At 32.6% G+C, this 23,398-nt stretch overlaps 1 protein-coding gene across 10 annotated transcripts in view; it reads left to right on the top strand.

The window, feature by feature from the left end:
- Window positions 1-23,398, top strand: part of SLC4A10 (solute carrier family 4 member 10) — a 474,235-nt gene that overhangs the window by 334,251 nt on the left and 116,586 nt on the right. For all 10 annotated transcript variants that reach the window (XM_050752258.1, XM_050752259.1, XM_050752257.1 and 7 more), the window contains 2 exons: window positions 8,599-8,759; window positions 16,346-16,534. In XM_050752258.1, the coding sequence (XP_050608215.1) occupies window positions 8,599-8,759; window positions 16,346-16,534 (350 nt within the window). The remainder of the gene's footprint in view (window positions 1-8,598; window positions 8,760-16,345; window positions 16,535-23,398) is intronic.

The raw sequence follows: 23,398 nt of genomic DNA, 5'->3' as shown, positions 1-23,398 counted from the left end.
AGGTGGAAGGATCACCTGAGCCTGGGAGGTTGAGGCTGCATGAGCTGTGATTGCACCACTGCACTCCAGTCTGGATGACAGAGCGAGACTGTATCTCAAAAAAAATTTTTAATGCATAGAACTACACACACACACACACACACACACACACACACACAGAGCCCACATCTTATCAGTATTCTTTTTTCTTTCCAATTTTTATTTTAGATTCAAGGGGTATATGTGCAGGGTTGTTTCATGGGTAAATTGTGTGTTACTTACAGGTTTGCTGTGCAGATAATTTTGTCAGCTGATAGGTAGTTTTTCAATCCTCCCCCTCCTCCGCCTTACCTAATAGATATTTTTTGTCACCCAATAGGTAGTTTTCGATCCTCCCACTCTCTACCCTCAACTAGGCCTCAGTGTCTGTTGTTCCCTTCTTTGTGTCCATGTGTACGCAATGTTTAGCTCCCACTTGTAAGAACATGCAGTATTTGGTTTTCTGTTCCTGCATTATTTCACTTAGGATAATGGCCTGTAGCTCCATTCATGTTGCTGCAAAGGCCATTATCTCATTTTTTATAGCTATGTATTATTGCGTGGTGTATATGTACCACATTTCCTTTATACACTTCACCATTGGTAGCCACATAGGTTGATTCTATGTCTTTGCTATTGTGAATAATGCTGCAATGAACATACACGTGCATGTGTCTCTATGGTAGAACGATTTATATTCCATTGATTATATACTGAGTAATAGGATTGCTAGGACGAATGATAGTTCTGTTTTAAGTTATTTGAGAAATGTCTAGACCGCTTTCCACAGTGGCTGAACTAATTTACATTCTCACCAGCAATGTATAAGCGTTCCCCTTTCTCTGCAATCTTGCCAGCTTCTGTTATTTTTTGACTTTTTAGTAATAGGCATTCTGACTGATGTGTGATGGTATCTCATTGTCGTTTTGGTTTATATTTCCCTAATGATTAGTGATACTGAGCATTTTTTCATATGCTTGTTGGCTACTTGTATTAGTATGTCTTACTTTGAGAAATGTCTGTTAACGTCTTTTGCCCACTTTTGAAATAGGGTTGTTTTTTGCTTGTTGATTTATTTGCGTTCCTTAAAGATTCTGGATATTAGACCTTAGTCAGATGCATAGTTTGCAAACATTTTCTCCTACCCTGTAGGTTGTTTACTCTGTTGATAGTTTCTTTTGCTGTGCAAAAGCTCTTTAGGTCAATTAAATTCCACTTGTCAATTTTTGTTTTTGTTGCAATTGCTTTTGGCATCTTCATCACAAAGTCTTTTCCTTGGCTGATGTCCAGAATGGTATTTCCTGGATTTTCTTCTAGAGTTTTTATAGTTTTTGGTCTTACATTTAAGTCTTTAATTCATCTTGAGTTGATTTTTTAATATGGTGAAAGGTAGGGGTCCAGTTTCAATCTTCTGCATATGGCTAGCCAGTTATCCCAGCAGCATTTATTGAATAGGAAGTCCTTTCCTCATTGCTTATTTTTAATTGGCTTTTTTGAAGATCAGATGGTTATACATGTACAGCTCTATTTCTGGGTTCTTTAACCTGTTCCATTGGTCTATGTGTCTGTTTTTATAATGTTACCATGCTGTTTTGGTTACTGTAGCCTTGTAGTATAGTCTGAAGTCAGGTAGTGTGATGCCTCCAGCTTCATTCTTTTTGTTCAGGATCACTTTGGTTCTTTGGGATCTTTTTGGGTTCCATATGAATTTTAGATTTTTTTTCTAATTTTGTAAAAATGCATAAATTTTTTCTAATTTTGTAAAAATGTTATTGGTGGGTTGATGGGAATAGCATTGAATGTGTAAATTGCTTTGGGCAGTATAGCCATTTTAATTTTGATTTTTTTCCTATCTACGAGCATGTAATGTTTTTCCATTTGTTTGCGTCATCTCTGATTTATTTCAGCACTGTCTTGTAATTCTTGTTGCAGAGATCTTTCATCTCCCTGTTTAGTTGTATTCCTAGGTATTTTATGATTTTCATGACTATTGTGAATGGGATTGCATTCTTGATTTAACTCTCAGCTTGAATGTTGTTGGTGTATATAAATGTATACTATTTGCATATTGATTTTGTATCCTAAAACTTTGATGAATTTGTTTAGCAGATGTAGGAGCCTCAGGCAGAGATTATGGCTTTCCTAGGTATAGTATCATATCATTTGCGAAGAGAGATGGTTTGACTTCCTCTTTCTCTATCTGGATGCCTTTTATTTTTTATTCTTTTCTGTTTCTCTGGTTAGGACTTCCAGGACTTATGTTGAATAAGAGTGGTGTGAGTGGGCATCCTTGTCTTGTATCAGTTTTCAAGGAGAATGTTTCCAGCTTTTGCCCATTCAGTATGATGTTGGCTGTAGGTTTGTTGTAGATAATGCTTACTATTTTGAGGTGTATACCTTCAATGCCTAGTTTTTTGAGGGTTTCAAACATGAAGGATGTTTAATTTTATCAAAAGTCTTTTCTGCATCTACGGAGATCATTATGTGGTTTTTGTTTTTAGTTTTGTTTATGTAATAAATAACATTTATTGATTTGCATATGTTGAACCAAACTTGCATCCCAGGAATAGAGCCTATTTGATCATGGTGGATTAGCTTTTTCATGTGCTGCTGGATTTGGTTTGCTAGTATTTTATGGAGGATTTTTGCATCTATGTTCATCAGGGATGTTGGTCTGAAGATTTTTTTGTTGTGTATCTGCCTGGTTTTAGTATGAGAATGATGCTGGCCTCATAGAATGAATTGGAAAGGAACCCCTCTTCCTTGTTTTTTGGAAGAGTTTCAGTATCAGTTCTTCTTTATACATCTTGTAGAATTTGACTGTGACTCCATCTGATCCAAGGCTTTTTTTCTGTTTGTTTGCTTTTTTATTACGATTCAATTTTGGAACTCATTATTGGTGTGTTCATGGTTTCAATGTATTTCTGGTTAGGCCAGGTGCAATGGCTCACACCTCTGATTTCCAGCACTTTGGGAGGTTGAGGTGGGTGGATCACTTGAGCCCAGACATTTGAGACCAGCTTGGCCAAAATGACGAAACCCTGTCTCTACTAAAAATACGTAAAAATTAGCCAGACACGGTGGTGTGTGCCTTTAGTCCCAGCTACTTGTGATGTGAGGCAGGAGAATCACTTGAACGCAGGAGCAGAGGTTGCAGTGAGTCGAGATCGTGCCACTGCACTCCAGTCTGGGTGACAGAGAGAGACTCTGTCTCAAAAAAATAAATAAAATAAATAAACAAATAAATAAATAAATAATAAAAATAGTTTATTTCTGGTTTAATCTTGGGCAGTTGTATATTCCTAGGAATTTATCCATTTCTTCTAGCTTTTCTAGTTTGTGAGCACAGAGGTGTTCATAATAATCTCTGAGGGTTTTTGTATTTCTGTCAGGTTAGTAGTAATGTTTCCTTCGTTTTCTGATTGTGTTTATTTTTATCTTCTTCCTTTTTTAAAATTAATCTAGCTAGCAGTATATCAATGTTATTTATTCTTTCAAAGAGCCAGCTCTTGGTTTTGTTGATCTTTTGTGTGATTTTTTTTCATCTCCATTTTATTCTGTTCAGCTCTATTTTGGTTATTTCTTTTCTTCTGTTATATTTGGGATTGGTTGACTTTTGCTTTTCAGATTCCTTCAAGTGTAATGTTAAGTTGTTAACTTAAGATGTAAGTTGTTGTTTTTTTTTTTTTATGTCAGCATTTAGCAGTATAAACTTTCCTCTCAACACTACTTTTGCTGTGTCCCAGAGATTCTAGTATGTCTTATCTTTGTTTTCTTTTTTTTCTTTTTCTTTTTTCTTTTTTTTTTATTTTTTATTATTATACTTTAAGTTCTAGGGTACATGTACATAACATGCAGGTTTGTTACATAAGTATACTTGTGCCATGTTGCTGTGCTGCACCCATCAACTCGTCAGCACCCATCAACTCGTCATTTACATCAGGTATAACTCCCAATGCAATCCCTCCCCCCTCCCCCCTCCCCATGATAGGCCCCGGTGTGTGATGTTCCCCTTCCCGAGTCCAAGTGATCTTATTGTTCAGTTCCCACCTATGAGTGAGAACATGTGGTGTTTGGTTTTCTGTTCTTGTGATAGTTTGCTAAGAATGATGGTTTCCAGCTGCATCCATGTCCCTACAAAGGACACAAACTCATCCTTTTTGATGGCTGCATAGTATTCCATGGTGTATATGTGCCACATTTTCTTAATCCAGTCTGTCACTGACGGACATTTGGGTTGATTCCAAGTCTTTGCTATTGTGAATAGTGCCACAATAAACATACGTGTGCATGTGTCTTTATAGCAGCATGATTTATAATCCTTTGGGTATATCCCCAGTAATGGGATGGCTGGGTCATATGGTACATCTAGTTCTAGATCCTTGAGGAATCACCATACTGTTTTCCATAATGGTTGAACTAGTTTACAGTCCCACCAACAGTGTAAAAGTGTTCCTATTTCTCCACATCCTCTCCAGCACCTGTTGTTTCCTGACTTTTTAATTTATCTTTGTTTTCATTAGTTTCAAATAATTGCTTGGTTTCTACCTTTACTTCATTGTTTACTGAAATCATTAAGGAGCAGGTTGTTTAGTTGCCATACAATTGTATGGTTTTGAGATATCTTCTTTGTATTGATTTATATTTTTATTGTGTTGTGTTCTGAGATTATGTTTGGTATGATTTTGGGTTTTTTAAATTTGTTGAGAATTGCTTTATGGTTAAGTATGTGGTCAATTTTAGAATATGTGCCATGTACAGATGAAAAGAATGTATATTCTGTTTTTGTTGGGTGGAGTGTTCTGTAGATGTCTGTTAGGTTCGTCTGGTCAAGTGTTAAGTTTAGGTCCCAAATATCTCTTGTTAGTATTCTGCCTCAGTGATCTGTCCCATATCATCAGTGGGGTGTTGGAAGTCTTCCACTCTTATTGTGTCATTATCTAAGTTTCTTCATAAGTCTCTAAGAACTTGTTTTATGAATCTAGGTATTCCAGTATTGGGTGCATATATATTTAGGATAGTTAAGTCTTCTTGTTTGAACACTTTATTTTTATGTAATCCTATTCTTTTTACTTTTTGATTGTTTTTGGTTTAAAGTCATTTTTTTCCGAAATAAAAACAGGAACCCCTTTCCAGCATTCTTAAAATTTAAAATTTTACTTTCAAAGGAGTCAAGATGAAATGATTTAGATGCTTTGTCACTTATTTAGTCATCTTCACTGTTATCCAGTAGTAAATTTTAACTATAAATTTTATTATAAGAAAGGGTTTTATCATGGTATATAGACCAAGAGGCCCAGGAGTATTTTAAAAGTGAATTTGTTATTCATATTATTACAGCTTACAAACAATATTATTGTATGGGTAAGTTTCTAGAGTTACACTTAAGTAGTTGGGAAACAATATGATTTTTTAGTAATGTACAAAGGCTTTTCAGGATTTTGTACTTGAGTGTAATTTTTGGAGATTACATTTAATTTAATTTATTTATTTGTTCTTTTGAGGCAGGATCTCACTCTGTCACCCAGGCTAGAGTGCAGTGGCATTGTCATGGCTCACTGCAGCCTCGATCTCCTGAGCTCAAGCAGTCCTGCCATCTCAGCCTCCTGAACAGCTGGGACTACAGGCATGCACCACCACACCTAGTTAACATTTTTAATTTATTGTAGAGACATCATCTCACTGTTAACCATCGTCTCACTGTTACAATATTTTAGAATCAATTTTATAAACAGGGATGACAGAAAGTACCATAGCTCTAGAAACCTTAATTGAGGACATTTTCCATAGAGGAAAACCTACATTTCCTTAAATAGTATTACACCCTTTTAAACCTCTAGGTTTCCTATACCACCAAATAGACTAGAAAGTAAATTTCCAACTTCACAAAGTTCTTCAGTCAAAATAACACCAGCATACGTGCTATTATATAGTCTCCCTTCCTTTTGCTCTTTTTATCTGAAATCCACAGCATATGTCAGTAGATTATAATTTAATTAGGAGATTTAATAAAAGTTGTATCCACTCCCCTGATGCCACTTCCTTATGGAAAGTTTCATTTTAGCCCTTCCACAGAATAGTATGTTTGAGTCTTATTCACAAAGGAAAACCATCTATTTTTATCTAGCATAGTAGATAATAAAGAAAACAAATTGGAATAATATGAAAGAAAAAGTGAAAACAAAGAATATTTTGCAACTTAAGATTGGCTCCAGACATGGATGAAAATTCAATGTTAAATCAGTTGTTTCTACTATAAGCATTAGCATAAGATCTTTGAGCTGAAAAGCACTATAAGTTCAATTCAAATTACTGTATTATGGTGGGAAATGGGCACAGACTCTGGAGAAAAACAAAATTTAAAAAAAAAACAAAAAACTTAAGAGTTGGATCCTGGTTTGACAAGGTCACTGGCTAGGTGATCTCTGGAAAATTATTTAATGTGTTTAATTTGTCTCATCATTTTACCTGTGAGAAAAGTGACCCAGAGAAGTTAAAAGACTTTCCTTTTATTACAACGTGGTTTTGCTGTAGAGTATAGAAAAAATATACATTTCTTTTTATTCTCAACTATTTGAAGGCACTTTATATAATACTATAGCATTAAAATGTCTGCCAAGAGGTTGCTCCTTTGTGATATTGAAATAATAGTGTGACTATGGCCTTATTCTCATATCTGACAAGAAATAATAATTTATTATATTTATTAAAATCACATTTGCTTTCACCATTAATTCTGATTAGGATTTTTATGCTGATATGAATAACTAAAATGATGATCTAAGTCAGTTGGGATAGGCTAAATTATGCTATAAAAATATCCTGCAATCTCAGTGGCTTAAACCCATTTGTTTATGGCTCACAATTCATGTCCATCATGGATCATTGGGATTTTGCTCGTCTGTTCACTGTATTAAACAGTAACTTAGAAACCTCAGCTGATAGATCAGCCTTCATCTTGAACTTTTGCTTGTTGTATGTCAAGGAAAGGGTGAGCTCCAGAGGATATCCTCTTGACAATTAAATACTCCAGTCTGGAAGTGACACACACATAATTTCTGTTCCCATCCCATTTCCAGAATTAATCACAGACATGGACTCACCCAATTAAAAGGAAGCCAGGTAGTGATATTTTACTCTTTCCTAGGAAGAGAGGGAGAACAGTTACGACATGATATTACCATCACATGATTTATGAGGTATTATGGCCCTGTTTAGTACTGAAAAACTTTAAGAATAACTAATATGAAAACTTTTTGTGTGGACAAAAATGTTCTATAAAATGCCCAGCCTTGAAGAGATACTGTTGGTGATTTGTGGCTTAAATGTACGCTTTTTCAATGTGGCATTGCTATTCTTACCTGACTGTAAGTTTTGGCAGGTATAAGTATTCTTTTCTATTGGTTTCCTCTTCACCGTCTGACATTTTTTTTTTTTCTTTTTGCTTCCTAAACACTAGAGACAGATCCATAGCTTTGCTGATCTCTCTTACTACTCTGGACATTAATCATTCTGACTGGCTCTTTTGGTTAGTTACTTTTGGCTAATCCACTTGATTCCTTAACTAGTTACTCCCACATATTTGTTCTGTGTTGAAGTTGTATCATTTTGTTACACAAAATAATAATATAATATCGTATAGAGGATTTGAATCGTATTGCTTGGAGAGAGAAATTGTGGTCAAAAATGACTAAGGAGAAAAGAAATGAGGGAAATGGTGAAGATGGAGGTAGGCAAGAATATTTAGGCTAAGGTTCATTAGAAATGGTGAAATTAAATTGGTCATCTATTAGGATTAGAGACCAAGTTCCTAAACAGATAAGAATAAAGTGGCTTTTGCCAGAGTGATAAAATCATTGGTTTCTCTTTATCTGTTCCATTTATCTTGCTTGCAGACAATCTAGGTATTACTATTCATTTCGGTCCAAGAAGACAATGGTCTCCTGTTTGACATCATGACATCAAGGTTCTTCTCTGATTATCCATCCTGGCAGAAACACCCAGGGATGGGGTCTGAGCTTAATTCTCACATATTCAGTCCCTATGAAGTGACTGCTATCACTAGCTTTCATCCAAGCAAGCCTAACAAAGATTTTTCCTATACAACAGGCCCCAAATTATGCTAGCTTCCCTCAAGATCTTATAAGAAAATTACCAAGAGACTAAAATTTTCAGGTTTAAGACCTCCCACCAATGAAAAATAAGTATTCTTTCATTTTCTTTTTCAATTACCATTAACTTTCCATGAAGGATACACTCTTTATTAGTGCTACATAAGATTTTCTGTGACCACTGGTTAAACACTTATATTTAAATGTTTCTTCAGAGTTAGACAAGTTAACAAAATAACATGAGTTTTCCTTTATTTTCAATTATTTTTTTAATTACAGAAAGAATGTAAGCTAAATGGAATTAAAATGAAATAAGCCAAATGGCTTAGACTAGCTTTTATATACTTCCAAAACTTATGAACCAAGACACAATATGACTGCTTTTCTATTTCAGCCTTTTATTTTTGGGATAAAGGATCATTCACCTACAATATAATATAAACTGTGCTGATAATATTTATTTATATAGGTGGTTGAAGTTTGAAGAAGATGTGGAAGATGGAGGAGAAAGGTGGAGCAAGCCTTATGTAGCTACTCTTTCATTGCACAGCTTGTTTGAGTTGAGAAGTTGTATTCTGAATGGAACTGTGTTGCTGGACATGCATGCCAACACTTTAGAAGAAATTGCAGGTATATCTTTTCTCCCTTAGTCTATTTTATAGGTACAACTACATTTTTGTTATTCTCTTTTCCTTGTAATTCAATATATGCATGAACTTTGGAAAACTATTCTCATAATCACTGTATGAGGCCTTAAAAGTCATTTTCTTTTACCCTGTTATTCGAGATAAAAGAAGTTGAATCTCAGAGAAATATGCTCTAGGTTGGCAGTGCCAAGTCTAGGACAAGAACCTAGATATCTTGATTCCCATTCACCTTTCATTTTCATTATTAGACTCTCACCATTAGAAATTTAAAGGAAAAACCCTTAAAGCTACTTATTTTCAATATGCAAACACATGAAATCACCAAATGAAAAAATTTCAATAAACAGAAAAATGTTGGTTTAGAATGGACACAGAAGAGTATGGCCATTTATTTTAAACTTAATTAAAACCCTTGAATTCCAGAGGAAGCCAAGTGTTATAGTTAGGATTTGTTTTGTAATTCAATACTGCAACCTGATAAATGATTAGTATTAGAATTCAATGATGTCTTATAATATAGACAGCTATATTTAGGAAATGTTATTATTACAGAAATTGAGTCAAAGAACTCCTGTATCTTTTGACCAGAAGACAAACATATTTTAGTAAAGACAAAATAATACAAAAACACAGAAATAAGTTTTGAAGGTATATAAATGAAATAATTGATGGAGGTTTTAAAATACAAACAAAGAAAAGAGACAGTTTAAAAATTATTAGTTTGGGAAAAAATAAAATTTGTTCCATATGATATGTATTTGTGAAGTGGAAAAACTTAGTATCTTAATTACATTGTAGAAATGAAAAATAAATTATATGTGTGTTAATCATATATATAAGAGAATTATATATTAGAAAAATAACATATCTACTCTAATCTGCAGAACAGCCCCATGAAGTAGATGTCATTCTCATTTTCCAATCAGAAAATAGAAACTCTAAAATTGTCATGACCTAGATTTCACCCAGGGGCCCCTGACTTTAAGCCCGGTGTCTTTTCTGTTACACTACAACTGCTGTCTGAAGAAAAAGAGATGTCTTGAAGTGAATGTCACCCAAATTTTGATGGCACACTTCTCACCTTAAAAATTATTGATTTAGTCATTGGTGCTGATAGGCATTGCAGTATATGTGAAAAGAACAGTAAGTACTAAAAGATACTTTGGCTTGATTTATTAAACTAAAATTCCAAAAAATCTAAAACACATACACGGGTGCGCGCGCGCGCACACGCACACACACACACACACACACACACACACACACACACACACTCTGCCCCAAACAGGAAAGATAAGCAGTCCTCTTCTGTTTCATGTGACACCTGTAAAGAGATTATTCTTTAAATTACATAACTAGAGCCTAAAATACTTTATAAAGTTAAACATATATGTATAATTTTCAGAAGTATCCAGGCTACTGTAGCTGCAATAAATCAAGAAAAAATGGAGAAAATGATTAACTCAGAAATAAACAAACTCTCTAAGAATGCTGAAATAGGTAGCTATCCAGCTCAGTTTCTTAGCTTTACGTTATATGGTCTTGCTAATACCCATTAAACATTTTTATATTTTAATTAGGAATGAAACAGCCGGGCTTTTCACAGTACTTTGAAGTATGGGAAGCTCTTAAGTTTGTAATTATCTTTTTCATACTCAAACCTGGTTCTTAGTGTTATTATTGTTTTCCTTATTTAATAAAGAAAGAAACTAAGATTTAAAAGGTTAGAGGCCTTGTGCTAAGGGATTTATTTTCGCTGCTTGAATTGATGATGACGCTACCTTTGAAAATAGATTAATCCAAATACATTTTGAAATGGGAAGTGAAACTGTCACATTCTACCACCTGGCAAAATTAGCCTCAGAACACACCCTTTACACTTTTACCAGTCTTCACATTTCTTAAGTTATGTAATTTCTAATGCTTTCCTCAGAAAGTTATTCTTATGAAGAAATTTTCTCCCAGTAATTTGACTAAAACACTGTTTATTTTATCACCTTAGTTCACTTTCATTGTCTAAAATTATGCAACTTTTTCCTAACTCTGTCCCTTTCCCAAGCTCAATTCTGTAGAATATGTGAAGGTTAACTGGGTTAAATCTAGCCTTTTCAAGCAAATTACATTCTCTAAGTCTATCCTTACAGTGAAAGTAGTTCAGTTGACGTCTTGATACCCTAAATAGCTTTTTAGTATTCTTTCTGCTCTTCTAATTAGTGTGTATCTTTCTGACTTTGAAGTAGCCCAACCTGAATGTCCCATTTTTCAGTGCAGAGCAGCCTGTAAAATGACATTTAGAATATGTCAGTGGTTTAATGCTAACATCACAAAGAAAAATATGATTACAAATATCTCTGTTGATCATTATTACCTTAGATTCCTTTACAATCATTACTGAGAAGAGATTTCCTCTCATTGATAACTATAATTTGACTAAATTTAAAAGTTACTTATGTATCCCCTCAATATAATCTCATTAAAATATTTTCTCTCCATAGTTTGTAATTATATTCTTATTTTTTACTTACTCCTATTTTCATTTTATAAAAATTGAGCTGTGTTACTAAGTTTGTAATAAATAAGCATGCTTCCCGTTTTTAAGACTTCTAACTTTACAAAGTATTTTCACATAATTATGTTTTATTATCAAAGCAACTTATAAAGTAGGAAAGAAACTATTTCACCGTAAACAGATAAATAGAAAGTTCTTTATCAAAGATGACCTTTGCAGAAATGGAAATAATTTTTTTATTAACCTATAATCATAATTTTTGGGGTATGGGGGTCTCACTATGTTGCCCAGGCTGGTCTTGAATTCCTGGGTTCAATCAATCCACCTGCTTCAGCTTCCCAAAGTGCTAGGATTACAGACATGAGTCACTGTGCCCAACCATAATTTCTGTTTTATTCTGTTTCATGATCATTTGTGGCCACAGTGATTAACAGTCAGCTCTGAAACTTTTACCTCAACTCTTATTTATCATGATTTTTCTCTGTTAGCCATAATTCACATACATTAGTCACTCATTTCAGTTTTACAAAAGCTAAGTGTCACAGTTTACCTTTAAGATTTCCAATCCCTAGTACTTTGTGAATGCACAGGCTTTGCAGTATTGATGTTTTTCAGACATTTCCTACTAGATGAATATGACCCAGATATTGTTTTGTAATGATCAAGGATTTTTATATCAATGTTCTGATATGTTTTTAACAGACTCAGATAATTCCTTAAGATATTTTCGTAGACTTAGTAGCAGAAAATCCCATTTGTATCTGGCAAGTCTGTCAAAAATTTCTGGTATAATTAAAGTAGGATTTTCTTTTGGCTAAAGTTAATTTAAAATGTATCTATTTCCCAATGTTTCAGGAAACTCAATAAATTTAAACTTTATCCTTCAAAATATTACTTAACCTTTTCAAATCCAAAATTCTCCGGATATATCTTCTTACCACAATTTACTCTGATATGGAGATTAATTATATTGAATATGCTTCTGAATTATATTCATATAAATTACAGGGAATTTTATGGTCTATGTTAATCTCTTTGAAATTAAGCATTATAAAGATTAATGATGGAAATATCCTCTCTTCAGTGTGTGTATACTTTAACCTAATTCTGTCAATGAGAGTTAGGAAGAAATTAAAACCAAACCAAAGTTAGTACCATGGACAGATTATCAATCATAGCTCCCAACTCATTTAAACAACCTTTGTTGTTTAAAATCTTTCATTGAAGGAAGAATCTGCAGTTTGCTCCACTGAATGTAATCTGTAGATATGGGAGTATAGGAATAACCATATATTTTTTTTTTTAAATTTATTTATTATTATTATACTTTAAGTTGTAGGGTACATGTGCATAACGTGCAGGTTTGTTACATATGTATACTTGTGCCATGTTGCTGTACTGCACCCATCAACTCGTCATTTACATCAGGTATAACTCCCAATGCAATATTTTTTAACATGCCTATACTGTGACAATCCTTGGTCTGAAAAGTAAATATTCTATTACAGTTTACACCTTTAGCACACACATCCCTGTTAGTGCTGGCAACCAAACCACAGAATTTAGGAATTTCATATCATATTCCCCCCCACCTCCCCCAATATATTTTACAGTTAAGACAATGGGTTTTCAAAGCATTGATATGATGATCTTCAAAAAGACAGAGATTTATATAGAATCTGCAATATGTCATAGCCTCTAGGGGCTTTCATTCAAGATACGTTATGATAAAATAGTTACTTGATAGGATGAAAAACAATTTTTCATTTTTCTGAGGCCGTTTTCCACAAGTGCTACTAGTTTTTCTTTTTTTCTTTTTCTTTTTTGAGACGAATTCTCACTCTGTCGTCGGGCTGGAGTGCAGTGGCGCGATCTCAGGTCACTGCAACCTCCGCCTCCCGGGCTCAAGCGATTCTCCTGCCTCAGTCTCCCAAGTACCGGGGACTACAGGCGTGCGCCACCATGCCCAGCTAATTTTTTGTATTTTTAGTAGAGATGGGAACTCACCATGTTGGGCAGGATGGTCTCAAAGTGCTACTATTTTTCTAGAACCTGCTTAGTGTTAGCAGAGTGTGAGAGTGTGACCTATTTGTCCTTTTTTTTCTTGCTTTTTCGCTTTTCATCCAGATCCTGGGGCAGAATAGACTGTATTATGTAGGCATCATAGCGTGCTGAGATTGCAGGACTTCACTCTGGACCAAAAGTCATTATGGTCCATTATTCTTTCACACTTTTCAAGTTAATACTGATATATATTGTAGTGGGGAAAAGAACAATGTGAGTGATTACTAATTCAGATTCCTTTTGGTACCTAAATGTCACCCTAATATGTTATATTCTTAAGCAAAATGAGTAATTTTTTTCCAGACAAGTAAGATATAATTTGATACAGTTATACTTTGGAGAAGTTTGCTGTGTATTTCTCTGTAACTAATGAACAGATGAGTGTGTTTTTTAATATTTACTTTTCCTTACGTAACTGTTTCAAATAAAAATCTTATCTTTGAAAAACTGTGAAGATAGTGACCTATGGGTTTTATAGTGTTTGAGCCTGGAAACATTGTGCTTTAATAGAAATTAAAAATCATAAACATATGCAGGGTTTATTATGTGATTACTTTTGATTCTGACTAGAATATTGAACTGGGAATTCATATCATGGCTTATATTTGGAACTGCCTTACAATAATATCATATTGGTATTCTAATAACCTACTTTACAACTTCCATTATGAAGCATATGCATATTTTGTATACATTTTTCCATCTTAGCAAGGTTTCAGTGTAATGTCATATATGTTGACAATTTATTATTTCCTTTATTTCAGATTAACCCAGGGGTATTATAACTACTGATCTCCAAAGAACTGAAAAATAGATTTAAATATTATTCTATAGTATAATACATTTTCAGAATTGGAAGGGACCTTTGAGGTAATTATAGTGACTGACTTTCAAACATTCCAGGTATATATTATGGGTGACTTCCAAATATTCATTCTACCTCTTTCCATTGTAAACACAAAAATGATACAGCACACTATATCCCATGTGCCAAATATGGCCGACTGCCTGATTTCATAGGGCATTTGAGCTAAGAATGGGGATTATATTTAAAATGGTTGAAAAATAATAAAAAAGAAGTTAATATGTTGTGATGTGAATGTTATATGAAATTTGAGTTTCAGCATCCATAAAGAAGTTGCACTGGAGCATAACCAGGTTTATTTGTGTACATGTTGCCTGTGGCTGCTTTCCTGCTACAAAGGCAAAATTCAGTATTTGTGACAGAGATCAGATGGCCTACAATGCCTAAAATATTTGTTATCTGGCTCAGGACAAAAAGAGCTTGTCTATCTCTGGTTTAGAGAATTAACTCTAGATTGAAGTGCAGTTCTTGATTAGCCTGTCAGTAATATGAATACCATCTCCTTTGCCAGTGATTGGGTTCAAGATGGGCAGGGCTATGTCAGTAAGACTTAGGATAATTTTTTCTGGCCAGGTGAAAAATAACTCATCTAAGAGAAAGTCACAAAAAATATATTTCTCACTGCATATGAACAAAAATATATATTTCCTTGTTGTGGCTGGAAGCCATCTTATGACCATAAGGAAAATCAGCCTGAGGTTAAAGCTTACCCTAGAGGAGGGGGAAGTTAACAAAATCACAGAGAAGCAGAATTAGAGCCAACCTAACTTTGATCTTTCTATTATGTGAGCCAATAAAATTGTTTTAGGTAGTTTAATTTAGGTTTTCTGCTATTGATAAGCCCAGCTTTGTCTCTAATTGATAAACTGTTATAAAATATGAATATATTGAAACCACCACAAATTTCAAACCAGGAACCCATAATCTATGTAATGAAAATTGCAAAGAAAATCCTGTTCTGGGAAATATTTACTGATAGCCTCAATATTCCAATCAGTGCATCAGGTGCCTTATGCCAGTCTTGGCACCAACATGTGATATAGATATTATTATCTCCATTTTATAAATAAGGACACTGAGGTTATTCAACTTTGCAAAGTCATCTAGCTAGAATGTCATAAAGTGGCCCAGATCTGTCCCCTAGTTCATTTCGGCTTCACACTGAAGGGAAATACTGTTGGTAAGGCAGCATTCTGCTAATTTTGAAACCTTTATTGTACTCAAAAAGGCAGTGGAAGGCAGCTCATTGCGATCTGCTTTACATAAGATGTTAAATGCCTTAAAAACAATTAGAGTTAATATTTGATAATCAGAAAGCAAACTGATTACACAAACATTCACTGATGTGATCTTTATATCACTAAGAAACTTAAAATACCTTTGCTTATCTACTTTATTGACATTTTTGATACTATGTATGGTAAATAATCTGCTTAATTATAGACTTCTGAAATCTCACCTTCCAGTCTTTGTTTTGCAGGTATAGAATATCTTTTTAATCTAACATTCTCAAGGGAGTGTGTTTCCAGGAAAGTTTGAGAAAGGGCTGATTTTCTATCCATATGAAACAGAATTGTTTACTCTCCAAATTCAGTAACTATATCACTTCATAGGCCTCTTTGCATCAGATTTTCACAGATAGACTTCTGTTCACTTAACGAGGAAACAAGGAAATTAGTCTGTACTAGAAAATGGGAAAAATATTAAAATATAAGTATAAAACCAATTTCCAAATTCAAACACATTGTGAATTGTGAATTCAAACACATTATGAATTTTCATATCATCTCTACAGCTATTCCACCCATCAGTGTGAATAATGAAGAAATAAAGAACTTTCTTCTCAATGCAACTATTCCCCTTTGAAAAATAATACTTCATAAGAATTACATATTTAAAATAGAATGATTTATAATGAAAATTTGCCCAAATCTTTCTTGTGCAACACTTCTACAATGGAACATAAATTTCCATTTATAACACCATGCTTAGGAATTTTTTTAAAGAAGTTATTTCTATTTCAAGATGACTAATATTGTTTAGGGCTTGCATATTTGGACTCAGTGATTCATGGCTGGCACATGTTCTAGAGGAAAGCTGTATTCATCTTCTTCCGGCCTCTTCTCTTCAGATATGGTTCTTGACCAACAAGTGAGCTCAGGTCAGCTGAATGAAGATGTACGCCACAGGGTCCATGAGGCATTGATGAAACAACATCATCATCAGAATCAGAAAAAACTCACCAACAGGATTCCCATTGTTCGTTCCTTTGCTGATATTGGCAAGAAACAGTCAGAACCAAATTCCATGGACAAAAATGGTAAATGTTTGTTTATTGTGCTCTTTATGTCTACTATAGGTCTCTGACATATCAAAGTGCTTCTAAATCTTTTAAAATTTGTTTTATTTGAAAATGATTTTTTGAAATTCAGATTATTGTAGAATTCTTTTTACATGAGGATATAGTCTTATTATCAAGCATCAAATTGTAAAACTTTTAGAAAAGAACTTAAGTTTCCTGAAAGGCTCAGGAAAAAATACAAAAAAAACCTAATATTTAATAAAAAAAAAAAAAACTTTTAGATTTGCTGCAGAAAATATAAACAGAGCATCTGTGGCATAACAAATAAGGTCCTAGTCTCTGTCCTGTAGCTTAAAAATGTAATGCGGGGCTTTGACTTATGCCATAGATGGTGTTTTCATTTAAAGGAATCATGATCGTCATCTAGTGTTTGTGGAAAAAAGATATTGGTTTCATGTTGCTCATAGTTAACAAATTCCATTAGAGAAAATGATTGAAAAGACCAGCCAGTGCATTGCTTGTGACTTTACCTACATTATGGCTGATTCCGGTTCAAGGGCTCATTGCTGTTTGTAATGTGGCATCTTCAACATCCATGGAGCCACCCCACTGACCATTTTCATACACCAATATAGATGACCACCATTGTTTCCTAGCAATCTTGACTTTCTATGATTTATGCTTCGGACTCTTTTATCTTTCCTGTATTTTTTGTTCTCTCCTTGCAATTATTTAACCCCTGATCATTTGCACTAAGGAAGTTGCTTAGGAATCTCCTATTGTCATCCATCCTTTCTATTAGTCTCATGAAAGAAAATGAAGTTACCATGAAGATGGTATGAATTTGTTAAACTTCTATCAGCTTTAAAGTTTCCAGTTCTAAAAGATAAAAATTAATGAAAAGTATTTTCAAATGCTTTACTGGAAAGACTGATTTCCACAAATGGATGAAAGCACATGTAGTGACAGCATGAAATATCATGTAATCTCACCCTATTTTCAAAAGCTTCAGAGATGCCTTAAATAAAATGTATGAAAATTAGTTTTCTCCAGATTTGCTTCATATTAATCAGTTTCCATACTACTGAATCAAATATACATAAAAAATGTAGAATAAATGCTTTATTAAATAGATAAAGATGATTAGATGTAATTTTGTCTCAGAGCATAGAACCAGTTCTTAATGACAAAATCATTTTTGAAATACTCATTTGATTTTTGGGACTTTTCAGTGACTGAATATAAGTCATTTTTGTTACATAAAAGAGTCTATAGTTGTGCACACATTAAGTTCAATAAAATTATTATGAATACTTTATAGTAAATATCAACTTATGTTTGTAGAGTCCACTGAACATTCTGAGGAGGTATAACTTGCTTTGAATCAAATCATATATTTAAAACATATTTTATTCTAAATCACAATTTGCTTTAAAATAAGTGATATATAAGATAACAAAACTTGAGGCTTTTATATTCTAAGAGATGTATTACAAATGCTGTGCTTTTGTTATGCTTATAATGCTAGTATTTATTTGGTATGGCAATGTTAAAACAGAGTCAGTTATTTACAATTTTGGCTATGGGCTTATGTCTACATGACTCCAAAAACTTTATTAAAATATTCCCAAGAATTAACTTCTAAGAATGCATGCAGATTTTATAAAAATGGACTTTTGCCTTCATAACTTTTGCTAGAAATCAGATAATAAGATATATGTCTTTAAGAAAGAGGTATGTTTCTTCAAAGAGGCAAGGATCTTGCATTTTGAACTAGTTAAAATTTATACCTTAAATTTCACTGGAGATAATGTTTACTCTAACAATAATTTCATGACTTTTTTTTTGAAGTAAGATGCTATAGAATTTATTGGATCAATGATTTATTGTAATATGCAGATCTAGGCACACTGTTTGTTACTGCTTTAAACTTCTATTAAACATAAGAGGAGATGGTAGAATTATAACTGTGAATTACAAATCTACATATAGTCACAAGGTTTTCTGAGAGCCCGCTTTTTGTCTTATTTAAGAAACGGTTTAGTTTTCCCGAAAACTAGAATCTGAGTGATTCTGAAGTGATTCTGTCACCATCTGTACAATCAGCCTTTATCTGAACACATACAAATCTTTTTGAGGCATACGTAAGGGCAATAAAAACTTGGAAACATTTCTAATAAGATTCATATACCCAATTAAGTATTGTTGTAGAGTATGCTGTCAGAAGTGGTTTTCTAAGCCTAAGCTTATAACACCTCCTTATGACTCTGTTTTGCTTCCTCACACACTTTGCATAATTATGTGTGTTGAGAATTCTGAAAATATGTATAGACTTCACCAATTTAGAAATAAATCTCCTACCCCAAAATGAAAAAAGTACGAAAGACCTTTACTACTGAGGTTCTCAATCTACTTAGGAACTCTAAGGCCTGACAAACTCTAGATATATAAACAAATTGAAATTAATAGCCATAAATATGAATTGGACCTTATGTTCTAAATATGCAATCTAGATTTAAAATTTTGTGCAATAGTTCAGAGAGATGCAAAAGGATTTCAAAACATCAAAAAAGTAAAGGTAATACTATTAATTTTTTAAAATCCTTAGTAAAATCCATTATGCAAAAAGATGGACTTTTTTAAAAAAGATTATAGAATAGAAATTAAATAGGGCAAAGATTTTTCCAGAAACTTTAAAACAGAATACATTTTCCTCCCTAAGCATAGTGGTAGAAATAAGTCCCCGTTTCTTGTTTAATGTGCTGAAATTGTCTCAAAAACAAACGGAAGCTTATGTAGATAAGCCTGAAAGAGTCGTACAGAATAAAGTTTCTACTTCCTTAATTGACTTGTGTCTTGAGCATGTTACCTTGTTAATACTCTCTGGGGTTAAACATTCAGACACTGTATTTCAAATGGGGTCTTCACTGTTTTATAGATTAGATTAATAAAATAGTGCATTTCCTTGCTCTTCTCCTTCCCAAGTCTACCATTCTTTGTCCATTCCTTTTTTAGTGATTTGTGATAATTTGTCAGTCTCATCTCAAAACACACTAGTTAACTTTTCTTGGTATTCTGCATTCTCTTCAGGGCTAATGTGAAGGATGCTATGGATTCACCATGCATTTTTAATGCCACCATGCTGTGTTTAACTTTCACTTTTCATTAAGCATCAAAACTGTGAGAATTAAATATCTGATTCTGATATTTCAATAAAAAGTGACAGTTACATTTGGCAAAACAACAGCAAAAATAATAGAAAAATAATATCTACTTTGACATTAGCACCCTGAAAAGGGTATGGATGGTAAAACACTCAAGATAAATATATTGAAAATATTAAAATAATTATTTGGACTAGGAAGATTTTCTAAAACTAAAAATAAGACTTTTGTGTTAAGTGATCTAGAAGGCAAAATTTATCAGTATCTGTATTTATCATTTAGGTCATGTATTCAATTACCTTTTGAGACATTGGGATTATAAATCTATTATAAAATATTATTATCCTTATGATAACTTTTATTTTTTGAAGATAATTTGGGATTATTAGTTTTGTTAAGTATAGGGTGTCTTTATTCTGCTCTGTCCTTTACTAATAATTTCTAACTCTGTTTGTTTTCCTTCACATATCTTTTGTCTCTCATAATCTGAATACTTTCCACTTGTACCTTTTATTTAGGATCTCAAAAGGAGTTACAGTGCAGAAAGTCTCTAACTACTGTTCAATGCCATAGTTTACTGAAAAACAGTTAGACTTGGGAGGACGGGACATAAAGTTCACTCTTTAGGCCTGGGTAGATTTCAGACCTTAAAGCAATGTACACATATGTATTGTGCATAATATTTATTTATACTTTTGGAAATCAGATCTATTGCATTATAGTTACTTCTTTTACAAATGCTGTACTTTTAATTTTCAGATGCATGTTGTCTTTACGTATTTAGATATTATGTATTTTGTATTAGATATTAAAAAATGCTTTCTTGCTTTTTTAATACAATGGTCTCATAAATAAGATATCCAAGGTGTAAAATTTATCCCTCATAATGTTCTACCTTTGAAGAAAAAATAAAGCTAGAATAATAATTCTTAAGATTGCTTGAGAGAAACTTATTAAAACATTTGTGTATATTAAATAATTAAACATTGTTTAATAAGTATGATATTTTCTACTCTTCCAAGAAAATCAAGATGACATTGTTGGCACAACTGATGGGCCTGCCCAGAGGCTATATTGTCATTATAGTTTTGGAATGTCAAGACTAGATCTTAAGAGCGAACATAATTCTAGTATGATGTGTTTGGATTTGTTATTTCTTATATTGCATTAATGATTTTCAGGCACACTAATTTTTCTCCAAGTTTAATTGTTTGCATACTTTTCATGTTTTTGAAGTGTAGCTCACCTAATCAGCATTTTCTAAATATTTAGCCCTTCTTTCTTTATGTTTTCTATTCCCATGAATAAATGTATTGTTACACATGTATGTAACTTTGTCATTCATCTTTATATTTCTTTATTTTGCTCTGTCTTATGTCTGTCTCTAACAGGCTCATCTCATCTCTGTACTCCCTCATCTCCTACCCTTTGGGTACTCTAAATGCGTTGAAGGTTTCTGAGGTAGTGTAAACCAGCTTGGTCTCTAGGTTAATAGTAATGTACCTCCATGTCTTCATCCCAGTTTCCTTCTAGTGCATGTAATTTACAGTGGATTAAGCAGTAGAAAATAATGATACATTTATGCAATATATTCTATTGATATGAATTTGGCCAAATATAAATTTAAAAGTTGCTAAGCTGCTGTTTTATAATACATATGTGCATACTTTACTTAAAGAAGAGAACTATAGCTAATACTCAACAGGGTTTTTGAGAATATACCTTTTTTTCCCAATAATGAGGTGCTTTAATAATACTGCTATTACTTAAAGTCATAAAATAGTACTTTTGATGTAATCTCATGTTCCTTCCCTACAACTTTATGATAAAGAAAATGACTTTGCCAGTCTCATAATACACTTAGTGAAAAATGTATGGTGTAACAAGCAGAAAAACAGCTTCATTTTTCTAGTTAGTATTTACTCAAAATATTCTCAGTTTTCTCCTATGCTAGCCCCATATCTATTATAATTTGCCCTAGAAAAATACATAGTCTATAATAATTTTTATCTGACACGTGTGATCTCTCCATGAAGGCTCAGAGGAAAAAAATGAATTCATAACTCAAAGAAAAGTAATTCAAACAGGTGCTAATATGAATACTATATAATATATATCTTAATTGATAAGATGTCAAACAAATATTAGAAATTTTGATTTAAGGTGAAGAGCTCTTGAGCTTAACAGGTCAGAAATATGTGTTTAATAAATAGCAAAGAAGATATTAGGTTTCTCAAATGTTTCCATTTACATTTAAATAGTCACAGATACTAGTTAACTTTAGTGATATCCACTTTTCATCAGTTTTTAAATAACTTACCCTGAATATAATAAGATTACTCAATTAGTGTCTTTTTTCATAGTCATCCTCATGCCTCAAAATTATGTATGTATTATAAAAACAGAAATAATTAAACATTGCAGTGACATTCATTTATAGGAAATAATATGGGCAGTGATTAGTGGACAAAGGTAATATAAAGAAACAGGTAAAAAGCATTTGTTTGTAAGTACTGTGGCATAGCACTTTAAAAAAATTACTGTATACAATTAGCATTCATAAAGCTTTCACACATATATGAGTGCTAAATCATAACCTTATACTAATTTTTTCCATGAGGGGAAAATATCCTAGCAAATTCTTTGTTATTCTATTAGGAAAATATTCACTTCTGGCTGAAGATAAAATTCTGTACATGAAAATTATCATTCTGTGAACCACTATTGCCTTAGACATCAGCAAGAAAATAAGAGATGCCCTTCCAAAATCTGAATTTATTGATTCTTCTTGTGTAATAGCATTTCAGTTAATGAAATTAATTTTGAAATTTAATCCATCATCTTCTTCTGAAAGGTGGTAATAATTGGCATAAACTAATTGGCATAAAGAAAAATATATTTAAACAATGATTACAATTGATAATAGAACTATAAAATTATTTTTAATTTATGAGGTTTCAATTCATTCTATATACTATAATTCATGCATGAATATTAGTTTTATATATACAGCAAATAAAATGTTAAACTTTTTAAAAGACTTCTATTTTTTCAAAATAACCCAAATCAAACCTGTTAGGTTAATTTTTAAATAGTATCTCTTCATTGTTCTATATACTACCAAGTTGTGAAAACTGCCTTGAGGATATACACATTTAAAGTGTATTGTTTCAACTTTAGCAAATTAACTTACATTTTTGGAAATAATAGACAAGAAATAATAACAAGATTTGAAATGCTATTTAAACTTTGCAGGACTTTTGATGTCATTAAGTATATTTAACTATGAATATTAACTCCTATTATTTAACTACTGCTCTGAAATATAAAAGATATACAATTTTTGGTCTTTTTGTCTGTCATAGGCTAGTTTTCGTGACTTTCTATATTAGCATACATTCTATAGACATATCTAAAATCTAGGACTAGCAAGAAGTTTACTGTCATCTGATGTGTCTCCTGCTAGTTAAACTCTCAACTAGGTCATTATCAACATCACTTAAAATATTTATAAAAAATAGTTTCTAAATCCCTTGTTCATTATCAACCTTATAAAGTAATATTTTATAAAATTGTTCTTATTTTAGAACAAGAATAGCATACAACAATAAATCTCAAAATATATTACTTATTATAATTATTACATAAATATTAGTTATTAATTACTGTAATTATTTACAAGGAGAAATACAAGTGTTAATATTTTAAACATACTGCC

The sequence above is a fragment of the Macaca thibetana genome, chromosome 12 (genome assembly GCF_024542745.1).
Source record: "Macaca thibetana thibetana isolate TM-01 chromosome 12, ASM2454274v1, whole genome shotgun sequence".
Taxonomy (NCBI): Eukaryota; Metazoa; Chordata; class Mammalia; order Primates; family Cercopithecidae; genus Macaca; species Macaca thibetana.
The sequence above is the reverse complement of the archived record's forward strand: the minus strand, read 5'-3'. Positions and strand labels throughout refer to the sequence as shown.